The 17,921-nt window shown below is 36.1% G+C and overlaps 1 protein-coding gene across 2 annotated transcripts; it reads left to right on the top strand.

Moving 5' to 3' along the window:
• The first annotated feature begins 10 nt into the window (after positions 1-10).
• LOC112554768 (ras-related protein Rab6) lies at positions 11-17,898 on the top strand. Of its 2 annotated transcripts, none has more exons than XM_025222780.1 (8): positions 11-222; positions 1,527-1,585; positions 2,940-2,993; positions 3,331-3,436; positions 4,645-4,756; positions 5,094-5,187; positions 7,782-7,848; positions 15,548-17,898. In XM_025222780.1, exons 1-8 carry the CDS (start codon positions 153-155, stop codon positions 15,613-15,615), a joined length of 630 nt encoding a protein of 209 aa, XP_025078565.1. In that variant the 5' UTR covers positions 11-152; the 3' UTR covers positions 15,616-17,898. The 2 variants fall into 2 exon arrangements, with proteins under 2 accessions (XP_025078565.1, XP_025078564.1); XM_025222779.1 differs by lacking the exon at positions 15,548-17,898 and adding an exon at positions 10,179-14,001.
• The last annotated feature ends 23 nt before the right edge of the window (positions 17,899-17,921 follow it).

The following is a 17,921-nucleotide window of genomic DNA, read 5'->3' as shown; positions in this document are numbered from 1 at the left end:
TCCATGTGCGCATGCGAACTGAAAACGAGGGTCCGAACGTGGCGACTATTTATCCAAGAGAACCTCATTAGACATTAAAAACATTTTAACGGGGACGTTGATCTGGCAAACCACCTGAATACCTTATAGGCGGATACAAATCAAGCAAAAATATGACATCATCAAACGAATTCGGGAACCCATTGAGGAAATTTAAATTGGTTTTCCTTGGCGAGCAGAGCGGTGAGTCAAAGTCTTGAATTAGTTGCAGTCTTCGACATATCACGTCACTTTAATGTTATATTAGTTAAATCTTTAGTAACATCATCGGTGTTCTTTAAACTATTTCATTTTTTAAAGTTTTAATTGAATCCGGTGTAGGTCTTATAAACTTTGCTTACATAAATAATGTTGAATGCCTGAAGTCAGCAACCTCGCTGGCCGATCAACACTGTTTGGAATGGCCACTGTATGCAGCAAAGGAAATCGTGATATTTTACTACTTCATCTCGCCAAAATCTTATAATTCCCTTCTTTCCTCATAGCATATTCCATTTAGGACTGAATACCTTTTTGTTCCTTCAAATAAAGATAATTATAATTCTGTGATCTCTTCATCTACACAAGTCTAAGTGCCCCTCCCTCATTTCTAGTACCGAGGAAGTACGAAGAAAACGATTAAAAGTTTACACGAATAAAGAATGCGATGTGTATTTAAGTATCAGAATAGTGTATTCATTTAAACAGTGCTAAACAATATTTGGTAACTGTATTATTTCATCAGTTTCCAAAAAAAGTCCAAAGTGATTTTAAGTGCCGACAGACGCAAGTTTTAGGACTAACTAGCACTGAGAGTCATTTCAGCCAAGGCTGATGTAGATGTAGATGGTTAGTGTAGTGTAAGATTTAGCATGACGGTGTACTTGAAGCTATCTTTTTGAAAACTCATTTAGGCAGGCAGGAAGCACTCCAAGTATCATTCGGTAGTTATCCAAGAGATATGTTATTTGTTACGTACTAGTCATACCTATTTGCTAGCAGTATGACTTGTTTGCAGCAAAGTTCAGATAATGTAACTAGATTAATGTTGTTTGCGCTGGTATTTCTCTACTGGAACACCAAATAAGGGGTTTATATATTGATAATTACAGGGATGAATGGTCAATAAAAAGGTAAGCTTTCAGTTAGCAATTTGGATGTATATCTGAAGTCTGTCAGGTTTTTTACCTAGTTTATTGAGGATATCTCTAGTCACGAGCTTTTCTATTATTTTACTTGATCAATACGTACAATATTTTAAATAATGTTTTGTGAAATACATAAGATCTGTCTGTATGTGCTGTATGTTCTTGTAAAATATTACCCAGTCATCTCTTAAGATTTTGTTGTGCATTTCATTATTATATTATTATTAAGTGATAACTGCTGACTAGCCATTTTTTTCACATTCAAAATTTGCTGCAATGAAGCCATTTTTACTTTTATCTACATATTAGAGTTCTCCCTTCACTGAATATGTAAGAATATATGAAAGGTATCTGTTTCAGTTGGCAAGACGTCCCTTATCACACGATTTATGTATGACAGTTTTGACAACACATACCAGGTTTGTTCTTTTATAACCTTCTGCTAAGAAATTAACAGTCAAAAATAAAAGTAAAAAAAAAAAGGCAAAATTTTTGCCTCAGGGTGGGAAAGAATGGTTTCTACCTGTAGTGATGGCAATTCTAATGGTCATACTTTGCTAACTGCTTCCATCTGGCCTGACAAGTACCCTCACCTCCCTCCCTTGGATTGAACCATTCTTTCCTGCCCAATGTAATCTTGACCTAATGTTTACTGAAATTTTTTATTTAAAAAAAGTTAAACAGTCAACACATTTTATATGTCATACAAATTGAACATATAGTATTCTGACAATAAATTAATAAAATGGAGATAAGAAAATGCTGTGAAGAAAATCACAAGGAAGAGAAAGTACATTGACATTGCTGGACTGTATTTGTCAGTACTGCAGCTGCAAACATCAGTCTACATATCAAACAAATAGATTTTTCTCACCTCGTTGGGAGCAGTTCGTATGTGTTCCATGCTATTGTTCAGTATTTGCGGCATGATGAGATTTTTGGTCTTGGGACAAATTGACAGGCTGAAATGACCAGTAACCTGAGAAATATGAGTCCTGCCAGATGACACTTTTTGCTGCAGTGTATAGTTTTTGCTGGAGAGACAAACTGCAAACTGCTGGAGATGATTAGTGTCACACCACACTTTAAGTCAGTGCTTGCAACACCTGAACTCACTGAAATAGGAGGTGGCTATGAAATTATTACAACAATAATAATAATGAATATTACTTATAGACCACCATAAAAGCTGTAGACAGAACAAGCACAAAGATCTCAGAGGAGACAAGGTTGCTTGGAAATTGTCCACCATCTTGGATCAGTAGGTACAGTTAATTTTATGGAGTTGTGATTTTTCCTGCATCTTTATGTTTGTCTGCATTTCTCTTGACTGCAAATTACACCATGTGTGGTCTGTAAATGCTTGTCCTTATATGTTTTTATAAATGTTAACTTTTCATAAAGATTTATGCATAATTTATAATAGTAAATGATAAATTAGGCTTGTATCTATATATGTGTTATCTTCTGTGATATAATTAACTTTTTCTTAAAATTTATTTTTCAAACTTGTGCAAATCTCCAAAACATTTTCCAATATATTGAGAAAAATCCAGTTGTAAGCAGACCCACACAGTTCTTACTCATGTTTTTCAAAGTTCAGCTCTCTGTAATTTATTTCTTTGTAATTTTATATCATTGGATGCTTGAAAGTTTGTATAAAGTTTATAATAATTGCATCAGGGACTTAGTAAGACACTTAAAATCATGTTATAGTCTTGCTGATGAACCATTCTATACACAAATAAGGGCAACTTTTGTTTTTGTTTTCAGGCAACCATTGGGATAGACTTCTTATCCAAAACTATGTATTTGGAAGATAGAACAGTAAGTCTTCACATGTTTGACTTGACATTCAGTCGTGTCTTCAGATATATTATTTATACATTTATTTTTCTGTTTGTTATTTTGTTTATCTCTGGACTAATTTGCTAATCAGAATTTTAAAGCTTTTTGAGCCTCATATTTTATAAGCAGATGATTGAGATACAGATTTTTATAGATATAATAGTTATGAGTTCTGAAATCATGGATAAGGATAATAAATAACATATAAGATAAGGTTTTTAATGCATATGTCAAATATGTTTAGGAAACTTTAATAGTTAAATGATGATTGCTTTCGGTAGTATCAGTGTGAATCATGAATTTTCCTGGCATTCAGATTCGGCTACAGTTGTGGGACACAGCAGGGCAGGAGCGTTTCCGCAGCTTAATTCCGAGCTACATACGAGACTCTTCAGTAGCTGTTGTGGTCTACGATATAACAAGTAGGTGATGGAGAGTCAAAGAGGGTGCGGGAGTTAGGGCATTGCATCATTAGGAAAGGTTTAGGAAAGAGAGATGTTCACACCTGAGAGTAAAAGTAGTAGATGGCACACATTTCAGTTTACTTGCAGTGGAAATTAGAATGACTTCATTTTTGTCATCATTCATTTTTAGTTTGTGAACATCCAGGCTTTTTTAGTCTACTGAGTACAGTACTGAGTGGTGCAGACCACTGGAGCTAGAAAGTGGGACCGGATGCTAGCAGCTGTATACCATCAGCATACATGTGACAGTCCAAGTGGTGGATCGTGGGACCAAGTAGTTGGACTTATACAATGAATAAACAACACTCAAGAACAAAGCCTTCAGGCATGACATACTAAATAGCAGGCAAAGATATGGTGCCTTCAGTCACCACAGACTGGGTGCCATCAATCAAGTAAGGTCAGAACCATCTTATAACAGTGTCAGAAAGTAACAAGAAGGCACTAGAGAAGGATGTCATCAAGTGTATTAAATACAACTGACAGATCTAACATTGATAATAATGAGAGCTGTTCCCTGTTACAAGCAGATAAGAACATTCCCAACTTGTAGCAATGTTGTCTTAGTCAAATGATTTTCATGATAGGATGGCTGAAATGGTTCATGTAGATTGTGGCTGGAAAAATGGTCCAGGTGCTGGTGCAACATAGCCTTTTCATGTACAATCTAGGAAAGTGTCCAGATGTTCCAAGAGGATTGTTTACAGCAGTCTACATTTAAATCATGAATTTTGCAGCCATTCAGATTTGCATACAGTTAGTAAGACAGAACTGTGGATTTTAATGTGTATTTTTTGACATTGTGCAAGTACCAACACATAAGTATATCTATAATTTATCTTATTCTAGGAAAATATTTAAAAATAAATTACTTTTAACAAGTACTAGAAAAATGAAAATTTTTGTAGACCTAAGAAATATGAGATATGAAGGACATGCAGAGGATAATGAGGCCAAAATTATAGAGAACATTTATACTCATGTACAGTAGCACTCTGATATTTATATGGGGGTTTTCTGTAGACTCTGGACTTTTCAATGGAACTGTTTTAAACTAATTCATAGCAGTTACATTGTTGTTTGGTTCATGTTCAGATGAACAGCTATAAATTAACTAGATTTCCAGTGTGTCTATCAAACGTGATTGTTTCAATTTTTTGTTGCAGATGCTAACTCCTTCCACCAGACTTCAAAATGGATTGATGATGTACGAACGGAAAGGGGAAGTGATGTCATTATAATGTTAGTAGGAAACAAAACAGATCTGTCTGACAAGAGGTAGGTAAAGTACTTAGGGTTTATAGGGTTTATAGCCTTCACTCGTTTTGAGTTTAGCAGTAAAAGTCATCCATCATCTGTTTTTGGTGGTCACTTGCAGTGTCTGCTGCTGGACAAATTTTTATATCTTGCATACTGTTGATCATAAGCCTCTCTGTCATAATTTAGCTCATTTTATAGCCCATTTTCATTTTCCAGGCAATGTGCTGTGTCCAGTACCTGGACACCTTACAGTGGCCAAATGGCTTTCAAAACAGTAATTTCTTATTTAAAGAATAAACATAAGAGAAAAGCAGTGATATGCCAAGTAAACCTGAGGTGGTGGTTTATATTTCAGACAAGTGACCACAGAGGAAGGAGAGAGAAAGGCCCGGGAACTGAATGTGATGTTTATTGAGACCAGTGCAAAGGCTGGCTACAATGTTAAACAGGTGAAACAATTTGTACATTCGCTGCATGATAATAATAAAGTGAACCATCCAAGGCTAGCTCAGAGCACTTTACAAAAAAGAAAAAACACACAAACATAAGAATAAGAATGAAAGGTGGTATGAAAGCAAAGACATGGGTAGAGTAGCTACTCAGGTTGAGAATAAGGTGAATGCAGATCGGTATGTAGACTTGCCATTGCATGAAATCTTTCGCAGATAGAAATGTCATTCCATCAACACAACTATTACTCAACATCAGAACTTTCTGAACCAACTGCAGAAACATAATTAGAGTCTGAAGATGACACTGCCTATATACAGATCTAAAATATAAGTAATGGCAAGATGATGCAGATACGATAGTAGAAATGAAATGGCCCAGAAAACAGAAGTGGCACAGACAGAAATCCATCCAAGAATATAGCAAATGTTGTAACAGATGTACAGATGAACATTATCCAGGCTGTTACTGCAGCTCTACATTTCATGCTATCAGGTATGCATGTCTTCTCAGTCCTTTATCAGTCTGGCTCTTTCCAACCAGTTCAACTCACCAGATTGTTGCTTTTTTTTTTTTTGGTATCTGTTAAATTATAGTCTCTTTATCTATGTGGCCTTGTGGCATTGATTTAATAGTTACTGATGCATCGATTACACACCATATTTGATTAGAATGCATGGGTCGTATGACCGACACTAATTTCCTACCCCATTCTGCACAGTGGCCAGACAGCATGCAAAGGTTGTGAAGCCAGGTTAACTGCATCCCACACAGGCAAATGAATCAAATGTGTAATGTTAGACAGGATTATATGGGACAAGATGTTATTAGCTTCAGTATTGACTTTACAATGTCTTGTTATAGAGTTGGTGAGCAGCCAGTCCCTGCTGCTATGAGCTGTGTACACCTATACAAAACAACTTCAAGCTTATTACAGTCAACACTAATGCATAAACTGGCTAGTACCCTCTGTCTGGAAGTTGGAAGAGGGGAAAAATAAAAAAAAGTAACAAAATTATTTCATTAACATTTGCTAAATGGACTAGTAATAATAGTAATAATAAATAATAATTATTACTAGTAATAATAAATGCAAAATTTGTAAAGTGCATACTCACAGTCCTAAGGAGTATGCTCTTAGCGCTTAACAACAAGAACGAAACATGGACAGCATACAAAGGACAGGAAAAGAACGTATGAGCTATAAAAGAATAAACAACTGTACTAAACGAAGAATAAAATCAAATACATAAAACACAAAGAGGAAGCAAATAACAAGAACAAGAGCTGAGAGTAACATGATATTGCAAAAGGAGTTATATTTTTATTCTTATATTTTTTTTCCCTCCCCTTTCTGTCGCCAAACACACAGAAGTATGCCAACAGATTACTGCCTCTAGTAAGACAGTTAACAAAACAGAACTTTAGGAAGTGTTAATAATTTTTTTAATATTTGTATAGAAGGGCATATGACCACATTAAACATGTGAGAGCTGGGTTTCTCAAATCCATAGTAAGATGGCTGTGACCAGTCAAAAAAAAACAAACCAAACTGTTTACTAGAGTGTTCGAATTTCAGCATCCTAGGGTAGTTGTGCACATGTCCGAGTGTATGTGTGCGCGTGCGCCTTAATCTTAAGTAAAAGAAATAGAAGGGACTTTCAAGTGTTCTTGCATATTTGTGTCATTGGTTTGTTTGATGTTTTTGTTCACAAAAGTTCAGTGTTTCTAATTTTCCAGTTGCTGGCCATTCATTTGTAGTAACTCTTTTTAAGATTTTAAGAATATCAGAACAATAGAACAACCTCCTTGTGTGTGTTGGGGGAGAGGTTCGGGTTTGTTTTATTTTTTGTTTGTTTGGGTTTTTTGGCCTTCCACACTACATAGTCTATCACCAGCTTTGGGGTTGATTTTTTATATTACTAAAAGAAAAAGAAATAGCTTTTGTTTGTTTATTTTAATTAATAGGAATGATTGATCTGCTTTGTTTTGCATGCATAGCAGCTAACTCTTTTCTTTAGTGAGGTAGGTGGTTGTGGTAGAGCTTAAACTTCAGCATAATTGTTCAAGGTCTTAACTGGAAAAGACACTTGTTTAGGCACCAGCATTAAAATTTTTATTTCAATTTTCTCCTTTGGTTTTTCCATCTTTCAGCCTCTTACAGTTTTCTGCCATTTTGGCCACAAGGCTGTAGATCTTGTTAGAAATCAGTTAAACATATATTAGATATTGTGTACCTTGGAAAACAGTGGAGGGTAAATACTTTCATACTTCAGGAAGTTATCTGTACTTTTGGGTTATTATTTGCATTACTCTGTACATGTCTTTTTGATCTTATGCTATTTGCACTTGTGTACTGTACACCACACCAGGTTTTTCTGCCTGTTGACACAAGTTTCTCTGTTGGATTCATTTGATGATTTGTATCTTCATTGTACAATATGTTGTACAAATTGTGAGAAAGCATAACATGTTCTTGTATGGCATTAAATGCAGGATGTCCCTTTTAGCATTGCTTTGTGATCACAATCAGTTTGCTTGTGAAGAGCACTAGAGTGTTCCTTTGATTGACTAACATACTTTTATGTGCCAGTTATTCCGAAGAGTAGCAGCTGCCTTACCTGGCATGGAGCAGACAGAACCCAGGCGCAGTGATGAGAGTATCCTTTGAGTTTTTCTGGTCTGTAAGCTTAAGCTTCAAACCGAGTTTTGTACTAGACATTGAAAACTTCAGGATTTACCAGGATTTCTTGTTGATAGAACTGATTACAAATTGACTACATAACTATTGGTAACATGGAACAGCTGACCTAGGGGGAGGTTAACACATCTGTAGCATACCTTATCCAGCAGGATACATTTAGCCTAATTTATTGCAGACCACATGTAGTGGGCAGTATGGATATCCCTGCAGGGTATGTTTATCTGGATTTAGTATATGCTTATTCCTGCAGGTTCAGCCTGATTTAGTAGACACCACACTATGTGGGCAGTATGATCACACTATAGGAAATCCTTGCTGTCAACGAAAAGAAGAAACCTGATTCAGGCATTAATCTTCTCTTCAAGTAGTTTTTCTTTTTGTTTGTATATGATGTTTCTTATCATGGAGGAGAGTGGTTAATATTGTTTCGTGACAATTTTTGCAAAGGTTTTCTGTAGATCTTCAGTTTATTAGCGTTAACTTGCTACAAGAAAACCGAGTCAAACATAATGCCATATATATTTGATTATTTTAAATCGCTGGTGAAAAATAAGTTTATGTTGTAGGTTTGTAATGTAGGTGTTTGAACATAATTATGGTACCTATCAAAACAATCAAGGCTTACACAGAATTAGTGAATAGTTCAAATTGGGTAATTGTTTGTTCATAAGCAGGTTCTGTCTCCAGCCTACCTAAACATTACTAATCTAGCATGTCTTAAAATCACAAAAAGCTAATAATGTAACAGTAGCTGTGATTCTAGTGTTTCCACAGAATAAAGTAAAGAGAGTTCAAGTTGCTTGAAAGAACAAACATTTTCATTTTTCTTTTATGAGGACATAGACATGAATGTTTGAACTTAGGTTTGTCTGTTCTTGGGTGTGTTAGACAGAACTGATCCATAAAGTGTTTTACTCTCGTTTGATTTTGTCTCTTATGTCAGGTGAGTGTGTTCTTGTCAAGCTTTGTGAGTGATTTTGTATCTTATATCTGTTGAGTGTATGCTTAGCTAGCCTTGTTAGTGTGATTCGGAGCTTAATTTAAAAATTGGCCTTTTAGTGGATATTTTTGTGAGAATCATCAGAAAATGTGGGTAGGGAAAAAGAGGGTGGTGATGTGAATACATTTCAACGACAACAGCATCACACTGAAGGCCTGGAGCATGCTGCACTATTGGAATGTTGAGAATGATCCACTGCTGATGAGTGCTTTTGGTGCATAGAGCAGAGGTTATATCTAAAGGCTTGTGATAAGAGTAGAGGTTATATCTATAGGCTTCAAATAGGAGTAACTATGTGTAGGGCCTGATTACTGAGGTAATGCTTGCAAGCTGACCAGGTGAAGGTGTGAGACTGAAGGTAAGTGTAAAATGGGCCCCAGCCATCCATGTTGTACAGTGTGTGCTTTGATATTGTGTACAAATGCATACTCTTATAGTCTTTCTTATGTTTTTGCATGGATGTTTACTATGCCTGGGTGATTCACTTTGTGGATTGCTTTTGTCCTGCACTCAAATATATTTTGTGTCTTGCATGTGGCTGCAGGTTGTTAAACATAAGAGGTTGTCCCTCTTCTCATCCATATAAAATATTATTTGAGTGAAAGAACTAGTAAGAGCTTGTAGCAGCCGACAGTTTACTGGTAACAATAAAGCATCATCAGAACAAAGTTTCCTGGTAAAACAGATATCTCAGCCATGCTGAATTTATAAGAAGTAGTTCTGATTGTAATAATATTATAGATTAGGGCATACAACAAAATATAATATCACTTTAGTTGAAATGACCACACTAAGTTTGAAATTATGCCAAAAACTGTTCACTAAGAAATATTGGGCTTTGGATTTTCTCAGAAACTGAGATTTAACACTTATAGATTAGCATCTAGAAGGAAATAGAGCATGATAAGATTGTTTGTCCCAAGTCAGATTACATTTTTATTAATATCATTGGCTTAAAATTAGAAATTTCAGAGAAATTTTCAAATGCATTATAATGTTTTATGATTAATATGAAAATTTAAGATGTTTCCAAGTAGCAAAATATTCAAACATCAGATTTTTTGTTTACGGTTTAGTATATATTGTCAGCTGTTATTTTGAAACCTTGTTTCACACCACAGAAGCCTCCTGTATGTATTAGGTCATTACAGTCAGAGCTGTTGTGTAGACATAACCTAGTGAGCACAGTTATAATAGTGTGCCTGCTTTATATTTGCTGTATGTATTTTATTTTCAGTTGCTTGGATTGTGGTTTTGATGTTTTCATTTCCTTAACTGTGTGTCAGTGACCGAGGTAAAGTTGAAGGAAACGCCAGCAGTGCCGCAAACTCAGGAAGGTGGCTGTGCATGCTAGCCCTTGTGGATGTCTTTATTCCCACCAGTGCAGACATCTTCATTGCTGTTGCTTTTGCTACTGTTGTCAAAGTGGCAAACATATGGTCTAAACATATATAGTGGACTCGTCTGGACCGGCAGCTGTAGTGAAGTTTTTTGCACTTCAGAACGTCTGTTTGATAGATCATTTGCCTGCAACCAGCAATAAATTTTGTCAGCCATGGAAACCCACCTCAGTCAAATTATCCCTTTAGTTCAAAAGGAAGTAGAACTATAATGTCTGACTGTATAAGGTCATCAGCATCAGCTTGCAGAGTTTTACCATTGAAGCAGACTACCATTAAAGTTTTGAATAAAGATGCAAAGATTCTTATCAGGGCTTTCTGGCAGAATCAGAGAAGATATTACAATGCCACCATCATGTACCAGCCTTAATAAAATAGAATTCTAACAGAGATATGGATCTAACCATTGGAAAATCTTATCCTTTATCATTACAATACTATTCAGTTTTACATTGTTTAAATTATCCTAGCCATCTTAAAACGCATTCATACACACACTCATGTACATCCAAATGTAGGTACACAATTTATTCTGCTTTTTATGCAGTACAGTCAATTAGATTAAAAATGGTAGCAAAATTTTGAGATTCAGTATTTTTTAAACATATCCATTAATGCCAGTTTCCAAGAAACTGAGCTTCATAGTGAATGGTCCTACAATAATCACTTGTGTTTCCAAGAATACCTGTGAGGGACATACTTTAAAAGTTAGCATACATCTGTATGAAGTTCTTAATATGAATTAATATATTTTGTGGGTTATCATTCTTTACTTAAAATCATTAACAAATTTTCTACATGTACTTCGATGAGGACTGTATATTAGTTTGCAGACAATTGGATATAAGTAATGGTTAAGTGTATCTTTGCATTCCTCCTTTATTGAAGTGCCACAGGACTGTTGTCAGTTGTGTGACCACCTTATGGTGAGGGTGGTAGCAGTGATGGCACAGGGAGGTGAACTGCAAACAGCAGTCATGAGCATGTGGACATGTACAAATGTATAATCAAATGAGAAGCACTGTAAACCTTTATGATTATTCTTGTTCCCTTTTTTTTTTTTGGTAACTGCACAAAGTTTGATGTGCTTTGTCAAAATGTTTTGTGTATTTTTGTGCTAAATCTTTCCTTATTATTTTGGAGACTTGAGGAGTAGAGGACAGTGTATTTATTGATGTTTGTACTCTGCGCAGTGAAGTGGGTCCTGAACAGAGCTCTTAACACATGGCAGGCACTTGTCAAGGGGACTAAATTCAAAGCTGTTTTGGCTCATAGAGTACTTACAGTAGGCATTTTCTTATTCTTTTGTAACAGAATGAAAAAGTAGTCAGCTTAGTGCTTACACTATTGCTTGCAAATGTGTGAAAGGGAAAGGAATTAGCAGTTTTGGCAACATTCTTTTGTAGATTTTTTTTTCATATAAACATCAGTTATGGAATAACTAATAGTGACTACTAAAGTGTGGAATAACTAGTAAAACTGGTAATGTGTCTAGAATAATTAGCATACAAACATGTAGACGGTTCGGAATAACTAACAGACAGGTAATGTGTAATAACCAGGAAAGCTGCTAGAATAACTAACATGTCTTGGGGAAGTGGATAGCAAAGTGGTTAAAGCACTGGCATCCAAACCTGGAGACATGTCAGTTATTCCTGCAAAGTTACATAGAAGACAAGTGTTTTATTGGTAATAGGTACAAAGGCTGGCTTGCTTACTTGAAGCATCTCTTTTAGTTGTGATTTGATCTTATTTTAATCAGTTTAGATTAACGTAGAATCGCAACAGGTAAAAAATAGCTTTAGTACATTCAGCATTCCTTAAAATGGTAGTAAGAAATAGAACGTACATTTTTAAGGTGTGAAAAATCCCCATTCTCTGTTTTTTTTGTTTTAATCATTGTTGAATTTTTGTAATCTGTGATGAAAGAAGCCATGGCCACATTATTAAATGGCAGTGAACCAAAAGGAGTTAACTTTTTAACCTTTTTTCCTCTGGTAGTGTGTGACATCAAAATACTACTCAAGCATTATAAGAGAATTTCAATCTCTTGCCACAATTTGCGGTTGTCCAGCTGCATCTGTTACTGCTTGCATATAAGAAACATACCTTTACCATAAAGGTGAAAGTCGAAAGTTTTGTGTTTAAGAATGCACAGGAGAGAGCATGTATGTTTGTATTAAAAGAGAGTATGTGTACTTGCATGACTTGTAACAAATTATTAGTTCTTTTGTCCTCCCATTTCTGTACATCTCAGTTATGCACAATTACCACATGCAGTGTGATGAATTTAACTTGCTACTTACCTTGCATCTTGCAAAAATTTCACTTAACTAGTGATAATGAGTTCCTTTCACAGACCTACACATGCAAAAGTGGACAGCAGTGCAAGAGTCTTAGTGCAAACACTACTGCTAAGATGTAAACTATGACTGAACCATGCTAAATATAAGTGAACAAGGTTTATAATCTAACAACTTGCAGGTATACTTCATGTTCAATATAAAAACCAATAGAAACAGAAAGTAAAGACTCCTAGGGGTCTCAGTGATAACAATAAAAGAAGGTACATATGTTCTACATTTTTTCATGTAGTACTATAAAGAAAAGAACATGGAGACTGATATTCTATTAAAATTATAAATGAGAGAAAAGACTTTCCATAATATTGGAAGATCAGAAAATTATTCTCCATTTGAAGTTAATGACCTGTTTCCATAGATGATTTGCATCAGAGGTGTTTAGAGCTTTACTGCAAAAGCTACAAATGCAAAAAAGCATGTTGCAAGTACATGATTGAACACAAGGAAACCTTGCAATAAATTGTAAACCTTAGCTTTGCTCTTTACATTTGGTTTGCACTTGTTTTTTAAATTCTGTATTTAAACTTGAGTAATTTGTAGCATGTGTCTGATACTAAATTAAAGTTAACTCTGGCACCAAATGGAAAAAAATCTGGTTTTCACTATTTCTTATCAGAACACATAAACAGAAATCTTCAAGAAAAATGGTATCACGTAGCATGTCCCTTTGCTCTCTAATGAAATGTTCTTCCAGTTCTAACTGCATAAGAGGAATAAAATAGCACTTTCTGGAATGAGGGGACTTTCTACCTAGGAACAAAAATAGCAAGAACAAATATGGTAGCTTTCCATTGTTTAGTATGAAGAAAGTCTGTTACCATACTCTTGGCTACAATATTACTCTTGACAGAAATTTTGCAATGCCACGGGGTAAGTCAGTCTTGCTAAATTGGCATTTTTAAATGAATAATTACCAGAGTTTCTGTAATGTCACATTGTTGCTTACCTTCACCAGTCTTGAGCCTCTCAAGAATGCCTTTTAGCAGTTTTTCCCCTTGATGAGTGTTGGTTGGCGATTCACTACACATTATCACCATTGTTAGATTTTTTAAATGCTTTTGTTGTTATTTTTAGAGGGATTTTTGTGTCTGAATGTAACTGAATTTTGTTCAAAACTTTTTAAGTTTATTATCTCCTGTACTCTTGTAGAATTATTATTTTAACTGTGCATTCTTTTGGGGAAAGCTCATTTGGTTTTGCTTGTAGACCATTTAGCATGTAAGAATGACTTCATTTATGAACACCCTTGGCAGTGGCATGTCTTATGTGTACTTTGTATTAGATGGACTGTGAGGACAGTGTTGTGATAATGCAGTCAATAAAAAGTGCTGCACTTTTTCAGCTCATGAGTCGACTCTTCAGTTGCTCCTTTCTTCCTTCTCAAGACTCTTGTAACTCAATACCTCTTCAGGTTCAAGACTGCTACTATTGTATGTTCTGGTAAGGCCTGGAATCTCAGAATAAGCAGTGTAAGCATTTCCTCAACTCTCAACAAGCAGTACATTCCACTTTTTTGTGCAGAGAAAATGATGGCCTCTTAAATGGTGTCATCACAAACATATTTCTAAAACCAAACAAATTGTGCACTGACTTTAGGAAACTGCTTTTCCATTAAGCTCACAAGACATCAAGTGGTTGAAGAAACAGTTAAGACCTAAGTTTCTTAGCAGTGCAAGTAGCTTTTGCTATAGGCACAAAACCATTCTTAAATGGAATTAAAATAAGATTGTTATAGTGCCCTCAATGCGCACCACAGACTAATTCCCTTGCCATTCTATGAGGTTCATATTTACAGGTTTCATAGGGCAGTAGTTGAATAAGTGTGCCACTCAGCAGTTTAGCAGTGGTACGGGTACTTAAGATGACCAAAATATGTTGATGCTCTCGTTCAGTAGATCAAATTGATAAGGGACCACTGGATGCTAAATAGATGCGGTATTTGATGTTATCTTAGTAGATTAAAAGACTAGAACAATCTCCATGATTAATCCCATCCACTGACAGCCATTTCCTTCTGATGTAAGGAGACCCATCTTTGTTTTGACAAGAACATGCAGTGTCTGTCCTACAGTTTAATGGCTTTTCCACTGCCCAGAGTCTTGGTCATCTTAGCTGGCCTCCAACTCACCAACCCAGTGATTTGCCTTAATCCCAGGTACTAAATAACACCACGGTTGCTTAAGCTAATATAGCTACAGCCAACATTGCTTTACTTCCACTACACCCAGCCTCAACTCTTTCCAGTCAGCTAACTCATTCTCACCACAGTCAGCCTCAGCTCACTCCCACAACCCATTTAATCTTAATCCCACCAGTTAACATTGATTTGTGCCTCCCCAGCTAACCACCAGCTAGTCTTGCCTTACACCCACCAGATAGATGTAATATGCAGCATTATGAGATGGGGCTAACAGTCACCAGCATGGTGCCTTGAACTAATGGTGACATTTGATCCTCAGTCTACACTACTGCATCCCTTGAGGGAAGGAGTTGCGAGGGTAAAATGTTCACAAATATTTTGTGATCATTGTAGGCTTCAAAACTTTCACTTATATTCATGGAGGCATCATATGGCAGAAAAAAATGAGACCAGACACCATGAACTGCTTACAGTTTACTGCTTGTAGGCTATATAACCATAAAACAATGTACTATGGCGAGCACAAGGATGTGAATTTATTTTGTCTCAGTGTTGTTATTTATAGCTGAATTTGTAATTGAATGCTTCAGTTCTGTTGGGCAGGAGTAAATTTGCATAATGGATGCATACATTGTAATTTATCATGCATTAAAACTTCTGTCCAGATTTTTACAAAAAGAAAACATGACAGGGCTGCCCTTGCTTTGGTCACATTCTGTAAGGTTGACAAATATCCTTAACAGCTTCTTTAGAAATTGAACTCAAGCCCAAGGAAGCCATGATGGACTCCCTGGAGCAAGAGGCCAGCTGCTCCTGCTAAACTTTGTTCCCCTCTCCTAGACGTAAGGTCACCACAGCTGTAAGGTCATCATCAAAGACCTTAGCCCTGACCTGGTAAGAGAGGGATGTAACATTGATTGGTAAGCCCTTCTGCAGGTCACCCAGTCTAATCTGCCGCCATTTGTCAAGGTGACTTGTCAAAGTCAAGACAACAGCAGCACCATCTTATTATATTTAGTGCTATGCTGTATTGTTCACTGTGTTTTCATCATCACAGCCATTGCCAACATCCATGGATTACCTGGAACATGTCCAAGCTATGGTCGACACCTGCTGATGGCCTATGACTTAGGTACTCTACGTTCATGGGACCACATGCCATGGCATGTTGTTGACACTTTGTACCTTCAGTTATTTTTCTGCTTCTGCACATACTTCATTCACTCCTGATGCACTGTCAGCTTCATCTGCATGCTGTTCTGTCATCATCCACCCTTGTGTCCAGGTTCTACATTGTGTTCATTTTTTTTCCCAGTGAAGTTAATGTGTGACAGCACTGCCGAATAGTCATGCTAAACATCCTCAAATAGTTATGTCACATGCCAGATGTATTAAGCAAGACTAATGCCATCACTTTACTTACTGTGGTATTGGTTGCCTCATTTTTGTACATGTAGAGTCTATGACTTGTACAATCACTTGAGACAAGTACTTAGTTTGTAGAGAGTTTGACTGATTACAATGTAGACTTAGGGAAAAAGGTCAGGAGATACCATAAACACATTTAAGAGACAGATAGATCCAATTTATCTTCTTGGTGTGCATATTTTTTGAAACATCTGTTTCCCATTGATATTTACACTTGAATGACTTTGCCAACTTATGATTGCAATAAGCTTATTTACCAGCTTAGGAATTTTAAATGCAGTGCAAAATCTATTTTGCCTATCAACTAGACAGGTTTAAGTGTGAGACAAAGCACTATGCCAAGCACTCTTTTCATCATGCTTGTAAATATTGTAAAACACCTTTTGTAATTAGGTGTAAAATATCAATGTTACAGAGATAAGACTGCTCTTGGAGCAATTCAGTGAAGTGGCCTGTGAAATCTGAACAATAATGATCAATTTCTTGCTGCAAATGGGAAATATGTGGGCAAAAAAAAAAAATGAAAAGAAAAAGCTGCTGTGTTTTGATTGCCTTACAGGCCCATGATGTATATCTGCCACCAGGAACCACTGTGTTGATCAGATATTTTGCCTAAACCAGCATTCCTTACGAAATAAAAAGTATCAGTGGAAAAAAGGGATTGATATGTTTTAGTGACTTTTAAGTCAGGTTGATGTGCTTTGTATGTCTAAAGCATAGGGTTGAGCTGGCAAGAAGACATGTGATACTAACTTTCCAAATACATAAAATGTTTGATTAATATTAGTCTCATAAATGTGAAGTTTTTATCATGTAATTTCGTTTGGGTTTTTTTCACCCTTTTTTGATAGCAGTAAGATGCCCAATATCCACCAGTAAAAGGACCGACTGGATTTTGTATACCACTCTCCTGTAGTCTTGGTGTGTTTTTTTCTAGCCTAAATCACAGTTATTCCCTTCTTACATGCTGTGTGTGAACCCAACATCCCTTGAAGACTTAGAACTACATATGTGCCATAGTACTTTGCAGGAAAAGATAATATTTTGTAGGACACCGCTAACCCAAAACTTCTAAGCTGAACACCTTGCACTTCAGAGGATAGGTACGGTGGGTTTGTGTGTGTAGGAACTTCGGATGGGGGAGGAGGCGGAAAGTGGTGGGAGCATCCAATAGGTTTTCAACATTCCCATTCTGATTCCCTCACTTAAGAGAGTCTGAAATTAAATCAAGACACCTATTATGCTGTATATCCATGTTGATGCATATTTCTGCTGCTTGTTTTGAACTGTGGTAAATAATGTGTGCAAGAGCAGTTTCTCAGTTTGTGATGTGAGCTTGGACTATATGCTTGCGCTGTTTGGAGTTTTTCTTGAATATATACATTGCTAATATGACGCTTTTAATTGAACTCAAAATGTCTTTCCAACAGCAAGAACAGCTATTTTATGTTTCAAAATTTGAGCTAATAAAGTTTTCTTAGAAACATGGATCGCATGTAGACATTTAGAGCTGATGAAAGAAAATAAAATCTGTTCTTTCTATTAACAAGCATGCTTGAATGCTGGCAGTCACCCTCTAGATGTTTGCCTTGTTCTTTTTTCTTTGTATTCATCAATGAACAAGTTATATCTATGAAAATAAATGGGGAGAGAACTCCAGTTTGTTTACGCACGTTGAATGGACAATTTGTATTGAAA

This window comes from Pomacea canaliculata, linkage group LG14 (genome assembly GCF_003073045.1).
Source record: "Pomacea canaliculata isolate SZHN2017 linkage group LG14, ASM307304v1, whole genome shotgun sequence".
Lineage (NCBI taxonomy): Eukaryota > Metazoa > Mollusca > Gastropoda > Architaenioglossa > Ampullariidae > Pomacea > Pomacea canaliculata.
This window is presented reverse-complemented; position numbering and strand designations above follow the sequence as displayed.

Bases quoted from the DNA above. Each gene is read 5' to 3' on its own strand.
- LOC112554768 (XM_025222780.1), top strand. From the start codon at position 153: ATGACATCATCAAACGAATTCGGGAACCCATTGAGGAAATTTAAATTG. The intron at 4,757-5,093 runs GTAGGTAAAGTA...TTTATATTTCAG, and splicing joins ACAGATCTGTCTGACAAGAG to ACAAGTGACCACAGAGGAAG. The intron at 7,849-15,547 runs GTATCCTTTGAG...CAGCTTCTTTAG, and splicing joins ACCCAGGCGCAGTGATGAGA to AAATTGAACTCAAGCCCAAG.